Source organism: Lepidochelys olivacea, assembly GCF_965140295.1.
Source record: "Lepidochelys olivacea isolate rLepOli2 genome assembly, chromosome: 5".
Classification (NCBI taxonomy): Eukaryota; Metazoa; Chordata; order Testudines; family Cheloniidae; genus Lepidochelys; species Lepidochelys olivacea.
This window is the reverse complement of record NC_140415.1, coordinates 962,587-979,901: the sequence shown is the minus strand read 5'-3', so window position 1 is coordinate 979,901 and position 17,315 is coordinate 962,587. Positions and strand designations below refer to the sequence as shown.

At 58.3% G+C, this 17,315-nt stretch overlaps 1 protein-coding gene across 2 annotated transcripts; it reads left to right on the top strand.

Annotated features, from left to right (window-relative positions):
• The first annotated feature begins 1,450 nt into the window (after positions 1–1,450).
• On the top strand, positions 1,451–15,517 carry SPAG8 (sperm associated antigen 8). Of its 2 annotated transcripts, XM_084628191.1 has the most exons (7): positions 1,464–1,815; positions 6,445–6,775; positions 9,215–9,389; positions 12,190–12,235; positions 14,372–14,486; positions 14,963–15,025; positions 15,365–15,517. In XM_084628191.1, the coding sequence occupies exons 1-7, from the start codon at positions 1,775–1,777 to the stop codon at positions 15,485–15,487; spliced, it is 894 nt and encodes a 297-aa protein (XP_084484317.1). In that variant the 5' UTR covers positions 1,464–1,774; the 3' UTR covers positions 15,488–15,517. The 2 variants fall into 2 exon arrangements, with proteins under 2 accessions (XP_084484318.1, XP_084484317.1); XM_084628192.1 differs by lacking the exon at positions 14,963–15,025 and having other exon boundaries at positions 1,451–1,815.
• Positions 15,518–17,315: the final 1,798 nt, after the last annotated feature.

The following is a 17,315-nucleotide window of genomic DNA, read 5'->3' as shown; positions in this document are numbered from 1 at the left end:
ACAGGTGTGCTGCACAGCACTGCGTGGGTTTGGCGCCTTTCTGACAGCTGAAGAGGCCTGGCAGGAGTTTTTGCTTTGCAGGCAGGTCCCATGTTCCATGTGGGTGACAGGGTGGGGTGGGGTGAGGCAGGGACTCTCACAGAGCCTGCTCTGACACTTTGCTTTTCTTCACACCTCTCTGGCCAGGCCTACACTGCAGACCTAGATCAGGGGTGCGCAGGGCTGTGAGAAATCCACCCCCCTGAGCCACACTCGTACACCGACCTGACCCCTGTGTAGACAGCGCGTCGGCGATGGCAGAGTCTCTGCCGGCACAGCTACCATCTCTCATGGAAGTGGGTTAACTACGCGGCCAGGAGAAGCTGTCTCGTCGGCTTCCAGCGTCTTCACTACAGTGCTGCAATTCTGTGGGCAGGCTGCAGCCCCTTCCCCAGATAGTAGGGAGCACTCCCCACTGCTTGGCAGTCCTCCAGCCAAGGAAGACGGAGGAGGCTGGGCAGGCCCGAGCTGTGTAGGGGAAACCAAGGAGCTAAAGGCTTTCACCTTCCGGGCCTCCCAGGCCCAGCAGAAGGACACGAAAGAACAAGCCCACAAGTCCCAAAGCATGAGCCCTGCCCCGGAATACCCTGGAGGGGCACCTTCGCGCCCGGCTTCCAGCTTGTTCCCTGCTCGGCTCTCACCTGCCAGACAGAGGCCCCGGCTCAGCCCCAAGCGAGACTTTCTGGAAAGTTTGAGCAAGATCCCTTCAACCTGAAGATCCTGCTGCCGGGTCCAGTCAGCCGCTGCAGCGGCTGGTGCTGGCTGGCTCTGCAGCGCTCCCCGCACGCAGCCGCGGGCCGGCCTGCAGCAGATCATTCCAGCCTCTGTACGCTGCTGACTATTGAAAGGATCCCATTTGCCTTAGAGCGGATGGCTTGCCTGGCTTTCCTTACTGGAGTGAGGGAGGCCTGGGACTCAGAGCAGGGCTGCTCACAGCTGGGCTACTGGCGCAGCTGGAGGCCGCAGGCAGCATACGGGTGCCATCGGGTGCTGCACAGGCATGTGGCCCGAAACAGCACCTGCCCCGCAGCACGCCCAGCCGAGGCTAAAACAAGAGGCAGGGGGTGGGTGTGCCGGGGACAGCCTCACCACACCCCAGGGCTGCAGGCGCCCACCCCAGCACCCTGCCCTTCCCTGGGCTCTGCAAGCTGGGCAGGGACATTGTCACTGCGCCATCAGTAGGGTTCAGAGTTAACAAGGGGAAGGGCCTGGTTCCCCCCCACCCTGGCCCAAAGACAGCCAGGGATATGTCCTGCTGCAACAGCCCCAGCTTGGCCACGCCCCTTCTTGCTGAACCGGCTCATTGACCCCGCCTGGCCCCGCCCACCAGCCCCGCCCCTTCCCGCCTGGCCCCGCCCATCGGCCCCGCCCCTTCCCGCCTGGCCCCGCCCTGCCCGGCGGCTCCCGGACGGGTCTTTGCAGCAGGGGGCGGGGCCCAGCGCAAGCCGGGGCCGAGGGGAGGGGTCGCTGGAGCCCCGCCCCCCGAGCCCACGCGGGGAGAGGGGGCCGTGCTGGACTCAGATGCTCGCCCGGCAGCCGCCCAATGGGAGGTGCTTCTTAGATGGCACGTGCTCCGTTCAGCCAATGGGCGGGTGGCGTCCCGTCGCTTAGGAGACAGGGCAGTTGGGGCCGTCAGCGCATGCGCACTCGGAAGGCTCTCCCCCACGCTGTTTACTGTCCCCATGGAGACAGCGAGGCTGCGTGCGCAGGCGCAGAAGTGATTGGCTGACCCGAGATGGAGCGAGAGCGGCCGCGCGAGGACGGGAGCCCGCAGGGGTGAGGGGGCCATGCCAGGGTCATGGGTGGGGTCAGAGTTCAAATGGAGCAAAGGTAGCGCTGTGTGGGGGCTGGCGTTGGGCTAAGGGCAGGTGGGGGCGGGGCACGGGGGAAGTGGGGGCGGGGCCCAGTGTTGGGGGCGTGGCCTGGTGCAGGGCACAGGGCACGTGGGGGCGTGGCCTGGTGTGGGGAACTGGGGGCGTGGCCTGGTGTGGGGCACAGGGCACGTGGGGGCGTGGCCTGGTGTGGGGAACAGGAGATGTGGGGGCGTGGCCTGGTGTGGGGAACAGGAGATGTGGGGGCGTGGCCTGGTGTGGGGAACAGGGCACGTGGGGGCGTGGCCTGGTGTGGGGAACAGGGGAACTGGGGGCGTGGCCTGGTGCGGGGCACAGGGCACGTGGGGGCGTGGCTTGGTGTGCGTCACAGGGCATGTGGGGGCGTGGCCTGGTGCGGGGCACAGGGCACGTGGAGGCGGGGCCTGGTGTGGGGAACAGGAGATGTGGGGGCGTGGCCTGGTGTGGGGAACAGGGGAACTGGGGGCGTGGCCTGGTGTGGGGCACAGGGCACATGGGGGCGTGGCCTGGTGTGGGGAACAGGGCACGTGGGGGCGTGGCCTGGTGTGGGGCACAGGGGACGTGGGGGCGTGGCCTGGTGTGGGGCACAGGGCACGTGGGGGCGTGGCCTGGTGTGGGGAACAGGGCACGTGGGGGTGTGGCCTGGTGTGGGGCACAGGGCACGTGGGGGCGTGGCCTGGTGTGGGGAACAGGGCACGTGGGGGCGTGGCCTGGTGTGGGGCACAGGGCACGTGGGGGCGTGGCTTGGTGTGCGTCACAGGGCACGTGGGGGCGGGGCCTGGTGTGGGGCACAGGGCACGTGGAGGCGGGGCCTGGTGTGGGGAACAGGAGATGTGGGGGCGTGGCCTGGTGTGGGGAACAGGGCACGTGGGGGTGTGGCCTGGTGTGGGGAACAGGGCACGTGGGGGTGTGGCCTGGTGTGGGGCACAGGGCACGTGGGGGCGTGGCCTGGTGTGGGGCACAGAGCACGAGAAGGGCAGGGCCTAGGGCATGTGTGGGATTTAGGGTCAGGGTGTCAGGAGTATCTGGAGATGGGGGGGGCATGAGCTGGGCTGGATCAAGCCGCAGGGGCCCGGCCACCACAGCACAACTTCAGCTTTCATTTAAAGAAGGGAAGTTTCTGCCTTTGGAGCCATAAAGTAAAGCTTGACACTGACCCAGGGTGAGCGTTGCAGCGATGCTGCCTGCGTCTGCAGAGAGCCTGAGCTGATCGCTCTGACAGGGGGAGCTGGGACTGGTGGAATCGATGTAGTCCTGTCTGCCTGAGTCTGAGACGATTGCTGTGACAGGGGAAGTTCCCTATGCATCTCAGTGGGGTGTCAGATGCTCTGCCAGCCCCACCCCAGCAGAGGGATCTGAACGTAGCAGGTGGGGAATAGCACAGGGGCATGGCTCCTATCAAAGCAGATATCTCAGAAGCTGGGGTTGTGAATGCTGGGGGACCTCCTTGCTGCTACCCCGTGTCACAGACCCACAGGACTGGAACTGTGTCACCAGCTTTGGAACAGTCTCTAGGAGGAGTCCGTCAGTGGGCCATACCCCTGGGAGGTCTCACTCTTCCTCTGGCTTCACCACCTCTTGAGACTGGACCTCTGGGCCTGCAGCCCCCCTGCTCCACCCCATGAGCTCCGCTCAGTGAGTCCCACTGAGACAGAGCCCAGTGGAGACCTGTCCACTCCGCAGGGATTAATGCAGCTCGCCCAGCATCTGCAGTGACATTCCCACAGCGCTGCCAGAGCCGTCGGGTCGATCAGTCACCTGGACACAGCACAGGGAGCCCTCAGGGTAGCCCAGAGAACTGACGGTTGGAGCATTGTCCAGTCCGGTCAGCCCAGAGCCCAGCCAAGCTGTAGGGAACCCGGTGGGCAGTAGTGCAAGTAGAAATCATTTCTTGCTGGTACTGCACTCATGGGAGGGACACAAGGGGTGGGGAGCATGTGACCTCCCCATGTGACCCTCCATGTGACTCCTCCCTGCCCCACCCCCAGCCTGGGGCCCCCACACTCTCCCCATCCCCTCCGACACCCCCCTTTGTATATACAAACATCAAGATGCTTAACTACTCACTTTCCCCGAACATATGTAGTATTCAGTCTGTTTATGTGGAATATGGGAGTTGGGTGAGGAGCCATTCCAACACATGTATGACTTATTAAAAGACAAATTTTAAGTAGAACTGTATCCTAAACTGCTTTATTGTATTGTACCCAAACATTGCATTTCAATGGGGGTTCAACTTCCTTTATAAGAACACACTTCTGAAACTCTTACCAGTCCACAAAAGTGGTCCACAGTCATGTAAATAGTCCCATTGTCTTCAATGGAACTGATCAAATGATTAAGGGTTTACAGGATTAGGTTCCAAGTTTGTAAGAACATAAGAACGGCCATACTGGGTCAGACCAAAGGTCCATCCAGCCCAGGATCCTGTCTGCCAACAGTGGCCAATGCCAGGTGCCCCAGAGGGAGTGACTCTAACAGGTAATGATCAAGGGATCTCTCTCTTGCCATCCATCTCCACCCTCTGACAAACAGAGGCTAGGGACACCCTTCCTTACCCATCCTGGCGAATAGCCATTAATGGACTTAGCCTCCATGAATTTATCCAGTTCTCTTTTAAACCCTGTTATAGTCCTAGCCTTCACAACCTCCTCAGGCAAGGAGTTCCACAGGTTGACTGTGCGCTGAGTGAAGAAGAACTTCCTTTTATTTGTTTTAAACGTGCAGCCCATTAATTTCATTTGGTGGCCCCTAGTTCTTATATTATGGGAACAAGCAAATAACTTTTCCTTATTCACTTTCTCCACACCACTCATGATTTTATAGACCTCTATCCTATCCCCCCTTAGTCTCCTCTTTTCCAAGCTGAAAAGTCCTAGCCTCTTTAATCTTTCCTCATATAGGACCCATTCCAAACCCCTCATCATTTTAGTTGCCCTTCTCTGAACATTTTCTACTGCCAGTATATCTTTTTTGAGATGAGGGGACCACATCTGTACACAATATTCAAGATGTGGGCGTACCATGGATTTATATAAGGGCAATAAGATGTTCTCCGTCTTATTCTCTATCCCTTTTTGTAAATTGTTCTGGACGAAACTGACTGCCTGAACTGTCAGATCAGAAGGAGCTTCATTTGAATAAAGGTGGGCAGATGTGTGATGCCTTAGCTCCATTGCTAAGATGAGGAACATATTGTCAGCAAAGTTCTTGGCAGATTCCTGAGGCAGCTGGTTTAAGGCTGTCAGTGTCCGGCATTATACTCTTCACTTATAGTTCTCTCACCCACAAAGCTGGAAAATGAGGCATTTGTTTTCTTTGTTTTGCTGCTCCAGTTCCAGTTAACAAAATGCATGTTAGACTAGTTTGGCTAAAAAGAAGAATTCTTTGTACACTGGGGACAACACCTGATTCCCGTCAGGCTGCAGAACTGGGCTGACATCAGAATCCAAACATCCTCTGGTCAGTGCAAGCAGAGGCATTCCTCGAATGATTTGGACTTGATGTGATGCAGTATGGACGTCATGGATAATTCAGACCAGTGGGGAGAAACAGAATCAAAAACACTGTTTAAACACCCATCCTCCCCCCACCCCTCTTGAGGACTCCTGACTTTGTTGAAGTTTGTTAGCGTATGTATTGTGCTGTTAAAGCCATTTAAAGAATGAATCCCCTCCCTAACAGCATTCTGCTCCTTTAAGGAGCAGAGTGCAGCCCCACTCCCCCTCCGGAGTGGGGGCTAGCTCCAAGTCTTTCCAGTACGCTGTACCCCTCAAAATCTCTTGCCAGAGTACCGCCCTACTTGCACTCCTGCCCTGTCTCACCATCTGACCTCGTAGGTCAGACTCCAGGGAGAGCCCGGCTCCTGCCAGCTCTGATCCCCCATCTTATACCTCCCCAGTCCTTTGTTCTCCAGCTGGGAAAAGTTGCTCAGCCTCCCTGCTGAGAGATGGGGAAATCCAGATCCCTCTGGGGCCTTGGTCACTGGGAGTCAATGTCTGAGGGATTGGAGTTGCCATTGTTTTCTCAAATGCTCTCCTGATGAGGGGACCAAGGCCCAGACAGCTTGGTGACACACACACACCTGTGTCTCTTAGCCCACCCTAGACCAAACAGCCCTTTGCTACCCACTTGGCAATGATGCAGCACACAGGGGAAACTGAGGCACACAGGCCTCTCAAAAATATTACAGAAAATTCCAATTTCCTCACACCCTGCCTCTCCAGGAGGGAACAGGAAACCCTGGTGCTCCTGAAGGGAGAGGGGCCCTGCTGCAGCTCCTGCCTCATTGTGGGGGAGAACGGGATCCCTGCTACCACCATTGTTCTGAGGATGGCGGGACCGGAGTGGGGAGGGCCATAGCGTGGGGCAAGCTGCATAGGTAGAGCCCCAGGGACCTCTGCATCAAGGTGCACCTAGGCCCTGGTCTTGCTGGGTCTCTGGGTTGGGCCGAGGGTGAGATGGCGTTTGCTGTGGAGAGTAGACGTTGATTGTGAGCCCATTGTGCTGGGACCACAGTGTAAATGACAGCACTTTCTCCTTCCTCGTTCGACAGCTCAGCTCTCACAGAGCAAGCCTTGCTGCACAGCCAGAGAGAGCTGCCAGTGAGCAACGGAGAGATGCCATCCAGTATGGCTGAGATGCCGCCCTGCCACAGAGAGCTGTTGCCCTGCATGGCAGAGATGCCTGGAGAAATGCCACCCAGCAAGGCTGAGATGGAGCCCTGTCTGGTTGAGATGCCACCCTGCCATGGAGAGCCGGGGGGCAGCCTTGGAATGCTGCTGCCCTGCATGGTCGACATGCTGCCCAGCAAGGCTAAGATGCCTGAGGAGCAACCGCGGCTTGAGTCCCGAGGGAAATGCCTTGTCCATAACTGGCAGGAGGAGGTAATCCCCCATCTGTTTGCAGCAAAGCAGCTGCCTGCTGGTATTTACACAACAGCACAGACAATGCCACATTGATGCAAAGCACTGTGATGTCCCTACATAACTGCCCTGTGGCCACCAGCCTGGCATCACCCCACCCTGGCATGGCCCAGCTAGGCCACTATCTCCCCATCTCCTGCACTCTGCATCAGGGCCCATCTAGCCTGATACCCTCCTCCCCTCCCTGTACAGGTCAGACCAATGCCTAGTGTCTGCCTGAGTCTGTAGGTCCCTGCGGCTGCTGCTGCTGCTCTGGGCTTCCCAAGACTCTGGTCAGTGTCATGGCTGCTTCGCCCTCCCTGTGAGCAGTGGGGGTGGTATGGAGTCCTATGGCAATGTCTTGTGCTGAATGGTGCCGGTGGCTTGGAGCCAGTCCTGGTGGGAGGTCACATTTATCAGACACCCCCCAGGCAGAGTTTGGTAGGACGCACCATCCTGCCTGCTGCCCGGGGCCGTAACCTCCACTCAGGCACCTCTCTAGGTCCTCACACCCAGGCTAGGTCTACATCTCGCTGATTCTTTCTGCATCCCATCTGGAAGACCCAGTCTTTCCTGTCCATCCACACAGCGAAAGCTGTCCTCCGGGATCCCAGTGCCTCGCCTCCCTCTCTCTGGCCTTACAGTGCAGTCCTGCCCCACTTGGAGCCACTCGGATGCGGCTACCCAGGTCCTTCTCCTAGCCCATCACTTGTCCTGCATCACCCCGCCACTAGCTCCCCCGGCCAACCTAAGCTGCCGTCTGTACTTTCAAGGCCCCACATGGCTGATCTCCACCCAGCCTAACATCTCATTCATTATTGAAACGTCAACACCAGCGCCCCCCGGACAGGGCTGGCAGTGTGCGTATGGTCCCAACCCTGTACACTCAGCACCGGCCAGGATGGGCCTCCCTGTGGGGGGGTCCTATCCTCCCGATAGCCCCAGTGCCTGCCATGATAAGAGCCACTGGGTGTGTGGGGATTGGCCCTTTGTGTTCAGAGGCTCAAAGGAGCTGTGTCTTTTATGCTATGGCAGCACTTATCCCACTCATCAGGCCCATCGTGGCTCAGTGAATTGAGTTCCAGGGTGGGAGGGTCCAGTACCCTGATGCCAGTTTAACATCATAAATCCTAGACTCCAGTGTGATCATCCAGTCCGACCCCCCTGCACAGCACGGGCCCTAGGACCGGCCTGACCCCCTGCCCAGCACAGGTCCTAGGACTGGTCTGAACCTCTGCACAGCACCGGCCATAGGACCAGTGTGACCCCCTCTACAGCATGGGCCCTAGGACCAACCCGACCTGCGGTCTAACAGCGGCTGGAGAACTTCTCTGGATTAATTCCTGTTTGAAGGAGAGCAGCTTTTAGGAAAACATCCTATCTTGGGTTACAAGGGTCAGTGATGGAGCATCCCCCACGATGCTCAGTAAATGGCTCCAATGGTTAATTCCCCTCACTGCGAAACACTTACACCTGATAGGTTTCAGAGTAACAGCCGTGTTAGTCTGTATTCGCAAAAAGAAAAGGAGTACTTGTGGCACCTTAGAGACTAACCAATTTATTTGAGCATGAGCTTTCGTGAGCTACAGCTCACTTCATCTCACTTCACGAAGTGAGCTGTAGCTCACGAAAGCTCATGCTCAAATAAATTGGTTAGTCTCTAAGGTGCCACAAGTCCTCCTTTTCTTTTAGTCAATATTTGTTCCCCTTGTGGATACCTGCAGACTGTAAAGGAGGCACCCAGGGGTGCTGGCATAGGAGGGGTCACTCGGGATCATAGCAGGGGGATCTGAGGGAGAGAGAGGAACAGTGGGGTGTGACCCCCAGTGGAGGGCGGGGACGGGCTGGACAGTTTGATGCCATCTGCACCTTTTTCCTTCCCCAGGGTCAAGGGTTGGTTTCCCGCTTCCCCTTTTGAGAGTGTCTCTGGCGAGTCCTCGAGTTCTGGACCCTGCAGGAGAGAGTGCCCCCGTCTCAGTCCCTGCTCCACCCTGCGGTCACTGAGCTGCTGCTCTCAGGGCTCCTGCTGGGCTCTGGTGTTGGTGGGAGGCTGTATCTGTGCAGCACGTCTCGCTGCGAGGAGGGGTCTGCATGGCCCTGGCCCTGTGGCGGCCCCCGCTGAGGGCACAGTCCTGGCATTAGCAGGTGTTGGCACAGAAGCACTGTGTCTCGGAGCTTCTCGGGGATTGGGGGAGCAGAGGAAGCTGGAGAAGGAGCTGGGCTTGGGGTGAGCCGCCCTCAGAGCCGTCCCCTTGGCCAGCTGCCTTGCTGGGTGCTGCAGTCTCCACAGGCCGCGCTGCCCTACAGGCGTTGAGGGAAGCCGTCCCCTTTGGCGTGGGAGGCTGGGGCCAGAGCTGGGGCCAGGGCTAGCTGTGCCCTCCCCACCCTGGACTTTGTGCTGCTGCTGCTGCTTGTTTCCAGAGAGCCACGAACGAGCTGGACCAAGTGCCGAGTCCAGAGCTGGGCAGCGAGGGCTTCTTCTACCGGCACGGCCACCGCGGGCTGCTCACCCTCCAGCTCCTCGCGCAGCTGGCTGACCGCACCACCATGAAGGATTCCTACCGCAGCCCCCGAAGGACTGGGCTGCCTGGGAGAGGTGAGGCCTTAGGGCCTGGAGCAGCTGGGCAAGGGGGCGCAGGGAAGTGGTTCCATGTGTTCCAGTGGGGTGGTGCAGCACCCTGGGCCACTCACCTGCCCCTGTGCGGGACGATAAGGGGGCTGGAGGGTTCCTTGGGGGGTAGGTGGGGCCTTGGGCTGCCCCCGGTAGTAGGGGGTGGTCTGAGGTTGTCCCTTCTGGTCTCCGCTCCAACTGCGACCAGTTTTTTTCTTTTCTGCCCCCTTCACTCATTTGGCTCCAATCTCCCCCGCCTCGATTACAGTTTTGGGCTTCCCAGCTAGGATGTATCTTTCTATTTCCTCAGGAACCCCCTCTAGGAACTGCTCCATTTGTATTGGGAAGGGCAAATCTTCTGCAGATTTAACACTTGCTCCTGATATCCAGGCATCCCAATGTTTCACAATGTGGTAGGCATGTCGGGTAAATGACACGTCTGGTTTCCACCTTAGGGCTCTGAATCGCCGATGGGAATGCTCGGGGATTAGCACCATTCTGACTCTCGCTTTGGTTTTAAACAGTTCATACTGGTTCATTTGTTCCTTAGGCATTTCAGCCTCCACCTCAGCTAAGGGTCCCCTGAGCTGTGGCCTCAGCTCTACCATGTATTGGTCTGTAGGGATGCTGTACCCAAGGCAGGTCCTTTTGAAGTTTTCTAAGAAGGCCTCGGTATCATCGCCTGCCTTGTAGGTGGGGAACTTTCTGGGATGGGAAGGGGTACCTAGAGAAGGATTGCTAGGGTTTGTTTGGTTTCAGAGTAACAGCCGTGTTAGTCTGTATTCGCAAAAAGAAAAGGAGTACTTGTGGCATCTTAGAGACTAACCAATTAATAAATTGGTTAGTCTCTAAGGTGCCACAAGTACTCCTTTTCTTTTTAGGGTTTGTTTATATATTCCGCTGAGCCTTTGCCTTCTCCATCTCCAGTGCATGCTTCCTCTCTTTTTCCTTCTCCTCCTCCACATGCTTCCTCTCTTTTTCCTTCTCCTCCAGTTCTTTGTTCCTTGCCTCCATTATTTTTTCCCTTGCCTCCATTTCTCTCCTGTGAGCAGCCTTCATTTCTTTTTCTCTGGCCGTGTGTGCATCCATCTCCATCCGTATGAGTTCTATCCGTCTTTCATGTTCCTTTTGTTTTTCCTCAGCCTCAAATCTGGCTAATTCCAGCTTTTGTTGAACAGTGCAGTCTGTCATCCTAACCTCTCTGTTTTTAACTAACTTTACACCCGAGAGTTAGAAAGAAAACAAACAAACAAAAAAACCTTGGCTTGTAAAATTTTGCTGTGCTGTCCGGATACCTAGGTTCTCTGATAGTGATTGTCAGCCTACAGAGAAATACTTTAAAAAAAAACAACCTAACACCTTTGTCTCCAAATTAAAAATTGAAAGGCAACTAGGTAGAAAACCCCTCTAGTTGCTCTTAGAAAAAAACAAAACAAAACACTTCTTCAGGTCTGTGAAGACTTGTGAATTTCCCTGCAGGAGGTGAACTACCCTGCCTTTAGGTAGAGAAAACTCCAGCTCACAAAAGACAATTCCCTTTTGTCTCTGCTCTGGCCCCCAAGCAGAGAAAAAAAAAACCTCTAACTGCTTTCAGCTGAAAACCTGCTTTCCAGCAGCCCAAAGGAAAAAAAAAATCCCTTTTTAAAATCTGTGCTTCTGGTTCAAAAAATCTCAAATTGATCTCAAAGTGATTTCAAGTTAATCCCACCGCTCTGCCACCATGTCAAGGTTCGTACCCCACTCTGAACTCTAGGGTACAGATGTGGGGACTTGCATGAAAACCTTCTAAACTTACTTTTACCAGCTTTGGTTAAAACTTCCCCAAGGTACAAACTATTTTAGATTTTGCCCTTGTACTTTATCGCTGCCACCCCCAAAAGTCTAACAGATATATAACTGGGAAAGAGCCCGCTTGGAAACACCTTTCCCCCCCAAACCCTACACTCCCTTTCCTGGGGAAGGTTTGATAAAAATCCTCACCAATTTACATAGATGATCACAGACCCAAACCCTTGGATCTTAAGAACAATGAAAAAGCAATCAGGTTCTTAAAAGAAGAATTTTAATAGAAGAAAAAGTAAAAGAATCACCTCTGTAAACTCAGGATGGTAAATACCTTACAGGGTAATTAGATTCAAAACACAGAAAATCCCTCTAGGTAAAACCTTAAGTTACAAAAAGACACAAAAACAGGAATATCCATTCCATTCAGCACAGCTATTTTCTCAGCCATTTAAAGAAAACAGAATCTAACGCATCTCTAGCTAGATTACTTACTAAGTTCTAAGACTCTATTCCTGTTCTGTCCCCGGCAAAAGCATCACCCAGACAGAGAGAGGCTTTGTTTCTCCCTCCCCCCAGCTTTTGAAAGTATCTTGTCTCCTCATTTGTCATTGTGGTCAGGTGCCAGCGAGGTTATCCTTGCTTCTTAACCCTTCACAGATGAAAGGGTTTTTCCTCTGGCCAGGAGGGATTTAAAGGTGTTTACCCTTCCCTTTATATTGATGACAGCTCCCCTGAGAGGCAGCTGCAGGCCTTGCTCGCGGCTTGGCAGGATGACTCGCTCTGGGTCTCAGGCGCCTGGCGCTGTATCTGTGGGTCGAGGTTGCTGCCCTTCTCTATCTGGCCATGGTGCTCCCTGTGCCTTGCAGGCTGCCCGTGTGTTTTCTCTTGGCCTCCCAGCCCACCCCACACCGCTGCCTTGGCAGGGGCTCTGACTCCAGGGGCTGCAGTACAGTGCCCAGGCCAGTCCCCAAGCACTGACGTGCCCCGTCTCTCCCTGCAGGGCAGCGGGAGGCCATGCTGGAGTTAATGCTGTACCAGAAATACAGGTGAGCCTGCTGCCCTTTTCCTGCCCACGCTCAGGCTCCCAGCAGGGAGGGCGGGTAGGGCAGTGCGGGGCTGGCAATGAGCAGGCTGCTCCCCAGCCAAGCTCTTCTCCCTGCGGCTGCCTCACTCTCCCCAGGCCCCTAGCTCAGCTGGGCCGTGCAGGGAGCAGGGCCCCGTCTTGGGAGGCGCCTGTGCCTGGCAGCCATGGGGGAAGTGCCAGCTGCACTGGGCACTCTGGCTGGGTCTATGCTGCAGCGGGAGATGGATCTCCAGCCCGGGGAGCAGCCGTTGCCAGCCCGCTGAGAATTGCAGTGTGGAGAAGTGGCAGAGGCTTGGGCTACCCACCCGAGCTCTAGCCTGCCCGCCCGCCCCCGGGGGCCGTGTGGCCTCCGACTGAGTCTCCGCTGGCACTGCAGTGTGTCCATTGCTGGTCTCAGCGTGCTGGCCGGAGTCCCGCTAGCAGAGTCCGGCCCCCGGCGGGGAGACTGGGGGCCAGCTGCGGCAGAGACGTGAGCGCTGAGCAGCCGGTGCGGGAGGAGCCTGTGGAATCGCCCCCGCTGGGCTGCTTGGCTGAGGGCTGCTAGCTCGCTGCCCTGGCACTGCCAACAGTCCTGTGCCTTCTGCCCCTGCTGGGCGCTGCTTGCCCTGGATTCCCGCCCCCAGCCCTGGGTATGGCCCCCACAGATTTCCACAGCTCCTGTAGTCTCCTTTGGCTCTGCCAGCCCCTGGTTGTGGTTTCCCAGGGCGCTCTATGGGGCCAGGGAAGGGGTCCTTATATCCAGGTCCTGATCTCTGAGGTGCTGGGGGAGCCAGATTGGGGGCAGGGACTGGGGAGGGGTTGTGTCTGTCTCACATGCAGTGTTATCCCGCATGCCTAGAGCCCCAGACCGGCAAGACCCCTCCTGAGGCTGCCCGGCCCAGACGGGTGCTCAGCCTGGAGGGGGGTTATGAGACACTTGGCTGGCCCAGGCCCCACCAGGTGAGCGCTCAGCGTGGCCCAGACTCCGGCAGTGCCGGGTGCCTGTCTGGACTGCAGCACCCCTGCGGGGCGGCTGTCGGGCTCACTGAGGTGGGTCACTGCTGCAAAGGGCCTGGGGCCATGCCAGCTGGTTCCTGGTTCAGCCCAAAACATGCTGACCCCAGCCAGAGGCGAGTCCGGCTCAGATTCAGGCCTGAGGCCTTCTTGTTCCTCGCCTGCGCCCTGTGCTGAGCCGCTGGGCTGCGTCATGCTCCAGGCCTGGGGGGGTTTCCTGTTGCTTTCCCTTTGTGATAGTGTCTGGGGCCCATGTGCTGGCCCGCTCCCCCGGGCCCTGTGATAAGGGAAGCCATTGTTGTGAGCCTGGGAAAGCAGAGGCAGCAGGAGATATTAGGAGCCTGGGGGGCAGCGCTCCCCCCAGGGGCAGTGTGAGCAGGCGGGGGCCAGGGGAGCACTGGGGGTACCAGTTCTAGCCACTGCCCAGGGGGAGGGAAACGCCCGGGTGGCCATGGGCCTGGCTGGGGGGTGGCAGCTGGAGGCTGAGTAGGGGCAGAGGCTGCTAAATGCTGGTGGGGTGTCCCAGCTGGCCTGTGGAGCCCCGGAGAGAGCTGTTCTTCGGGGGCGCAGGGGATGGCCAGCGGCTTTGGGCGCCTGACTAGTGGGAGCCCTGGGGGCACGGCCCAGCCAGGGCCTGCATGATGCTGCGGGGGCACTGGCTTGCCGGAACAGAGAGGACGTCGGCCTTGCCCCCAGGCTCCGGCCAGCCCCTGGGAGGCTGCCGGCCAGCCTGACATGCACCACTCTGCTGCTTCCCCAGCCAGCGCCCTGCAACCGGCGCCCGTGTGACCCCCAGGGCAGAGCCACGCCCTGCTCCCGAGCCCATTAACACTCCCCCCGCTCCACCACCCTGGTGCGGGGGCGGGCACCTGCCTAGGCTGCTCCCCTGGGGGTGGGGCTCTTCACAGACTCCTCCCCTGGGCTGGGGCCAGGTGAGAACTCTGTGCAGGCTCCGCCCCATGGGGCGGGGCTCTTTGCAGCTTGGGTCCCCTGTGGTTGCAGAACTTTCCCACGGGGCCCACTGGCTGGGCCAGGGTGGCAGGGGCCAGGGGAGCCGGTGGGCGCTGCAGCCCCGTCCCTCGGTGACCCCAGCGTCTCTCTGCAGGAAGGAGACCCTGACGGAGCTTTACCCTCCCGCCGGGCCCATGGAGTCACTCTCCACCACCCACTGGGACTACCGCAAGGAGGGCTTCCGGGCTGAGCTGCCGCCCCCCACCAGGGTGAGACCTGGGCCCAGGGCTCCGCACCGTCAGCCGCCCCCAGCATCGCTGCTCAGCCTGCAGGGGAAGGAGGGGGGTACAGGGTGGGTGGGATAGTGACAGGTCCATGGACTGGGGCGGAGAGGAGGACCTGGGCAGAGTGGGTAGCTGGATGGGCATATGGCAGGGTACATGGCCAGGGCAGGAACCTGCCACCTGCCCTCTCCCAGCCGGGGTGATTCAGCCCCTGCTGTTCCTGGCGCTCGGCATCACAGCCAGCACGGAGGGGCTGAGCTGCAGGCTCAAGGGCTGCCCACTCGACAGTGCCCCCCAGCGTGGGTGGTGCCCTCGGGGAGGCTGGGACTTGCCATGACCATGGAGACTCCCCTGTGGGTCCTCAGGCAGGGCAAGCCAAGCGCCCATCGCAGGAGCACGGGAAGCCTTGGGGGATGCAGCTCCCTGCTGATGGGCACGCTCTGCCTTTGTGCTTCTCCCAGCCCCATGACTATCGCCTGGAGCAGCCCCACACCTTCTGGCTGGAGAGCGTCCGCCAGCTGCCTGTAAGTACCCCTGGTCTGTGCCAGCCAGGCTGTCTGCGGGCAGCAAGCGAGTGCCCCAGCAGCTCAGCCGTTCCCACCTGCATCCCATGTGGCTGCTGGCAGGGTTGGGCCTGACCCAACAGACTGGCAGCCACCCCCGCGGGCAGGGGCGTGGAGTGACTCCTGCTCCTCTCCTCAGCATGCCTCTGGCCCCGTCCCCCCAGCCGGGGGCCCTGCCGCCTCTGGCCCCGTCTCCCCAGCCGGGGGCCCTGCCATGTCTGCCCCATCCCCACAGCTGAGGCCCTCCCTGAAAGTCCTGCTCTGTTCACCTGGGATGTTGTCCAATTCCTCTTCTTTCAGGGCGTCTCCAACATCCGTACCAGTGACACCCCCTTTAGGAGGAACGCAACCTTCACCACCCCCATCAGCGAGTACCTGGACCAGCCCATGCCCTACGCCCCAGAGAACTACCCCAAACTCTAGGCCCTGCAGAGCAATAAAGAGTAGATGGGAATGGCTGGCTGGTGTGACGCTGGGGGCTCCGCACTGGGCTGGAGGGATGCTGCGTGTGCATTGGGGTAGGACGCACGGCAGATACGGCCGGAGTGAGATGCAGAAGGCGTCTGGTAGTGCCCCGTGCAGGCTCGGGGTACTCGGGCATGGACTTGGGCCCCAGGCACCACTACCCCCTCACCTGTGCATTTTGGTGGGGGGATGAGGTGCTGTGCTGAGCCGGGCTGCCCCCCTTTAGCAGGGCCTGTTAGCCCTGCCTGCCCAGTGATCCCAGCTGCAGCAGGCCAGGGAGCCTGGGTGAGCTGGAGCTTGGCCAGGGGGCATTGTCCCAGACAAGGGGCTCCTGTCCCAGCCATTTCTGGCCTGGGGCCAGGGCCTCCCCAGAGCCCCCTCCCTGCAGGAGTCTCATGCAGCTGTGCGGGGCAGTAGCAGGCAGATCTACAGGGCGGGGATGGCTGCCCACTGGGGCCGGCAGGGCCCAGCCCTCGCCCTGGTGCCATTGGGGCTGGCGGAGGCAGCAGGTGCTGCCATCAGGCCATGGGGTGGCTGGAGCGGGCAGGTTTGCTGAGCTCCTTGCAGCTCTGGGGTTGGTGCAGGAAACTGCAGCACAGGGTGGGGTACCAGAGCTGCCAGCTAAGCCCTGCCTCCCATGGGCACAGTCAGCACCGTGAGCCTGCACAGGGCTCGCCCATCCTCGCTCTCCTAGCATCATGGGCGGGGGATGGGGCAGCACAGCGGAGCCCACCCCTGCTGGCCCCCCATGGGACAGACCAGACCTGCGAGCCTCTCCTCGTCAGTCATGTGCTCCAGCCCCCTAATCATTTTCGCTGCCCTCCGCTGGACCCTCTCCAATTTGTCCCCATCCCTCCTGGAGTGGGGGGCCCAAAACTGGACGCAGTACTCCAGATGAGGCCTCACCAGTGCCGAATAGAGGGGAACGATCACGTCCCTCGATCTGCTGGCAATGCCCCTACTTATACATCCCAAAATGCCATTGGCCTTCTTGGCAACAAGGGCACACTGCTGACTCATATCCAGCTTCTCATCCACTGTCACCCCTAGGTCCTTTTCCGCAGAACTGCTGCCTAGCCATTCGGTCCCTAGTCTGTAGCGGTGCATGGGATTCTTCCGTCCTCAATGCAGGACTCTGCACTTGTCCTTGTTGAACCTCATCAGATTTCTTTTGGCCCAATCCTCCAATTTGTCTAGGTCCCTCTGTATCCTATCCCTGCCCTCCAGCGTATCTACCTCTCCTCCCAGTTTAGTGTCATCTGCAAACTTGCTGAGGGTGCAATCCACACCATCCTCCAGATCATTTATGAAGATATTGAACAAAACCGGCCCGAGGACCGACCCCTGGGGCACTCCACTTGATACCAGCTGCCAACTAGACATGGAGCCATTGATCACTATCCATTGAGCCCGACAATCTAGCCAGCTTTCTATCCACCTTATAATCCATTCATCCAATCCATACTTTTTTAACTTGTTGGCAAGAATACTGTGGGAGACCATATCAAAAGCTTTGCTAAAGTCAAGATGTCACCACTTTCCCCATATCCACAGAGCCAGTTATCTCATCATAGAAGGCAATCAGGTTGGTCAGGCATGACTTGCCCTTGGTGAATCCATGCTGACTGTTCCTGATCACTTTCCTCTCCTCTAAGTGCTTCAAAATGGATTTCTTGAGGACCTGCTCCAGGATTTTTCCAGAGACTGAGGTGAGGCTGACCGGTCCGTAGTTCCCCAGGTTCTCTTTCTTCGCTTTTTGAAATATGGGCACTATATTTTTCTTTTT

What these genes read in the sequence shown, in the direction of transcription:
- SPAG8 (XM_084628191.1), top strand. Translation starts at nt 1,775, where the DNA reads ATGGAGCGAGAGCGGCCGCGCGAGGACGGGAGCCCGCAGGG. An exon ending in ATGCTGTACCAGAAATACAG is followed by an intron (nt 12,236 to 14,371) that starts GTGAGCCTGCTG and finishes GTCTCTCTGCAG; the next exon opens with GAAGGAGACCCTGACGGAGC. An exon ending in AGCTGCCGCCCCCCACCAGG is followed by an intron (nt 14,487 to 14,962) that starts GTGAGACCTGGG and finishes TGCTTCTCCCAG; the next exon opens with CCCCATGACTATCGCCTGGA.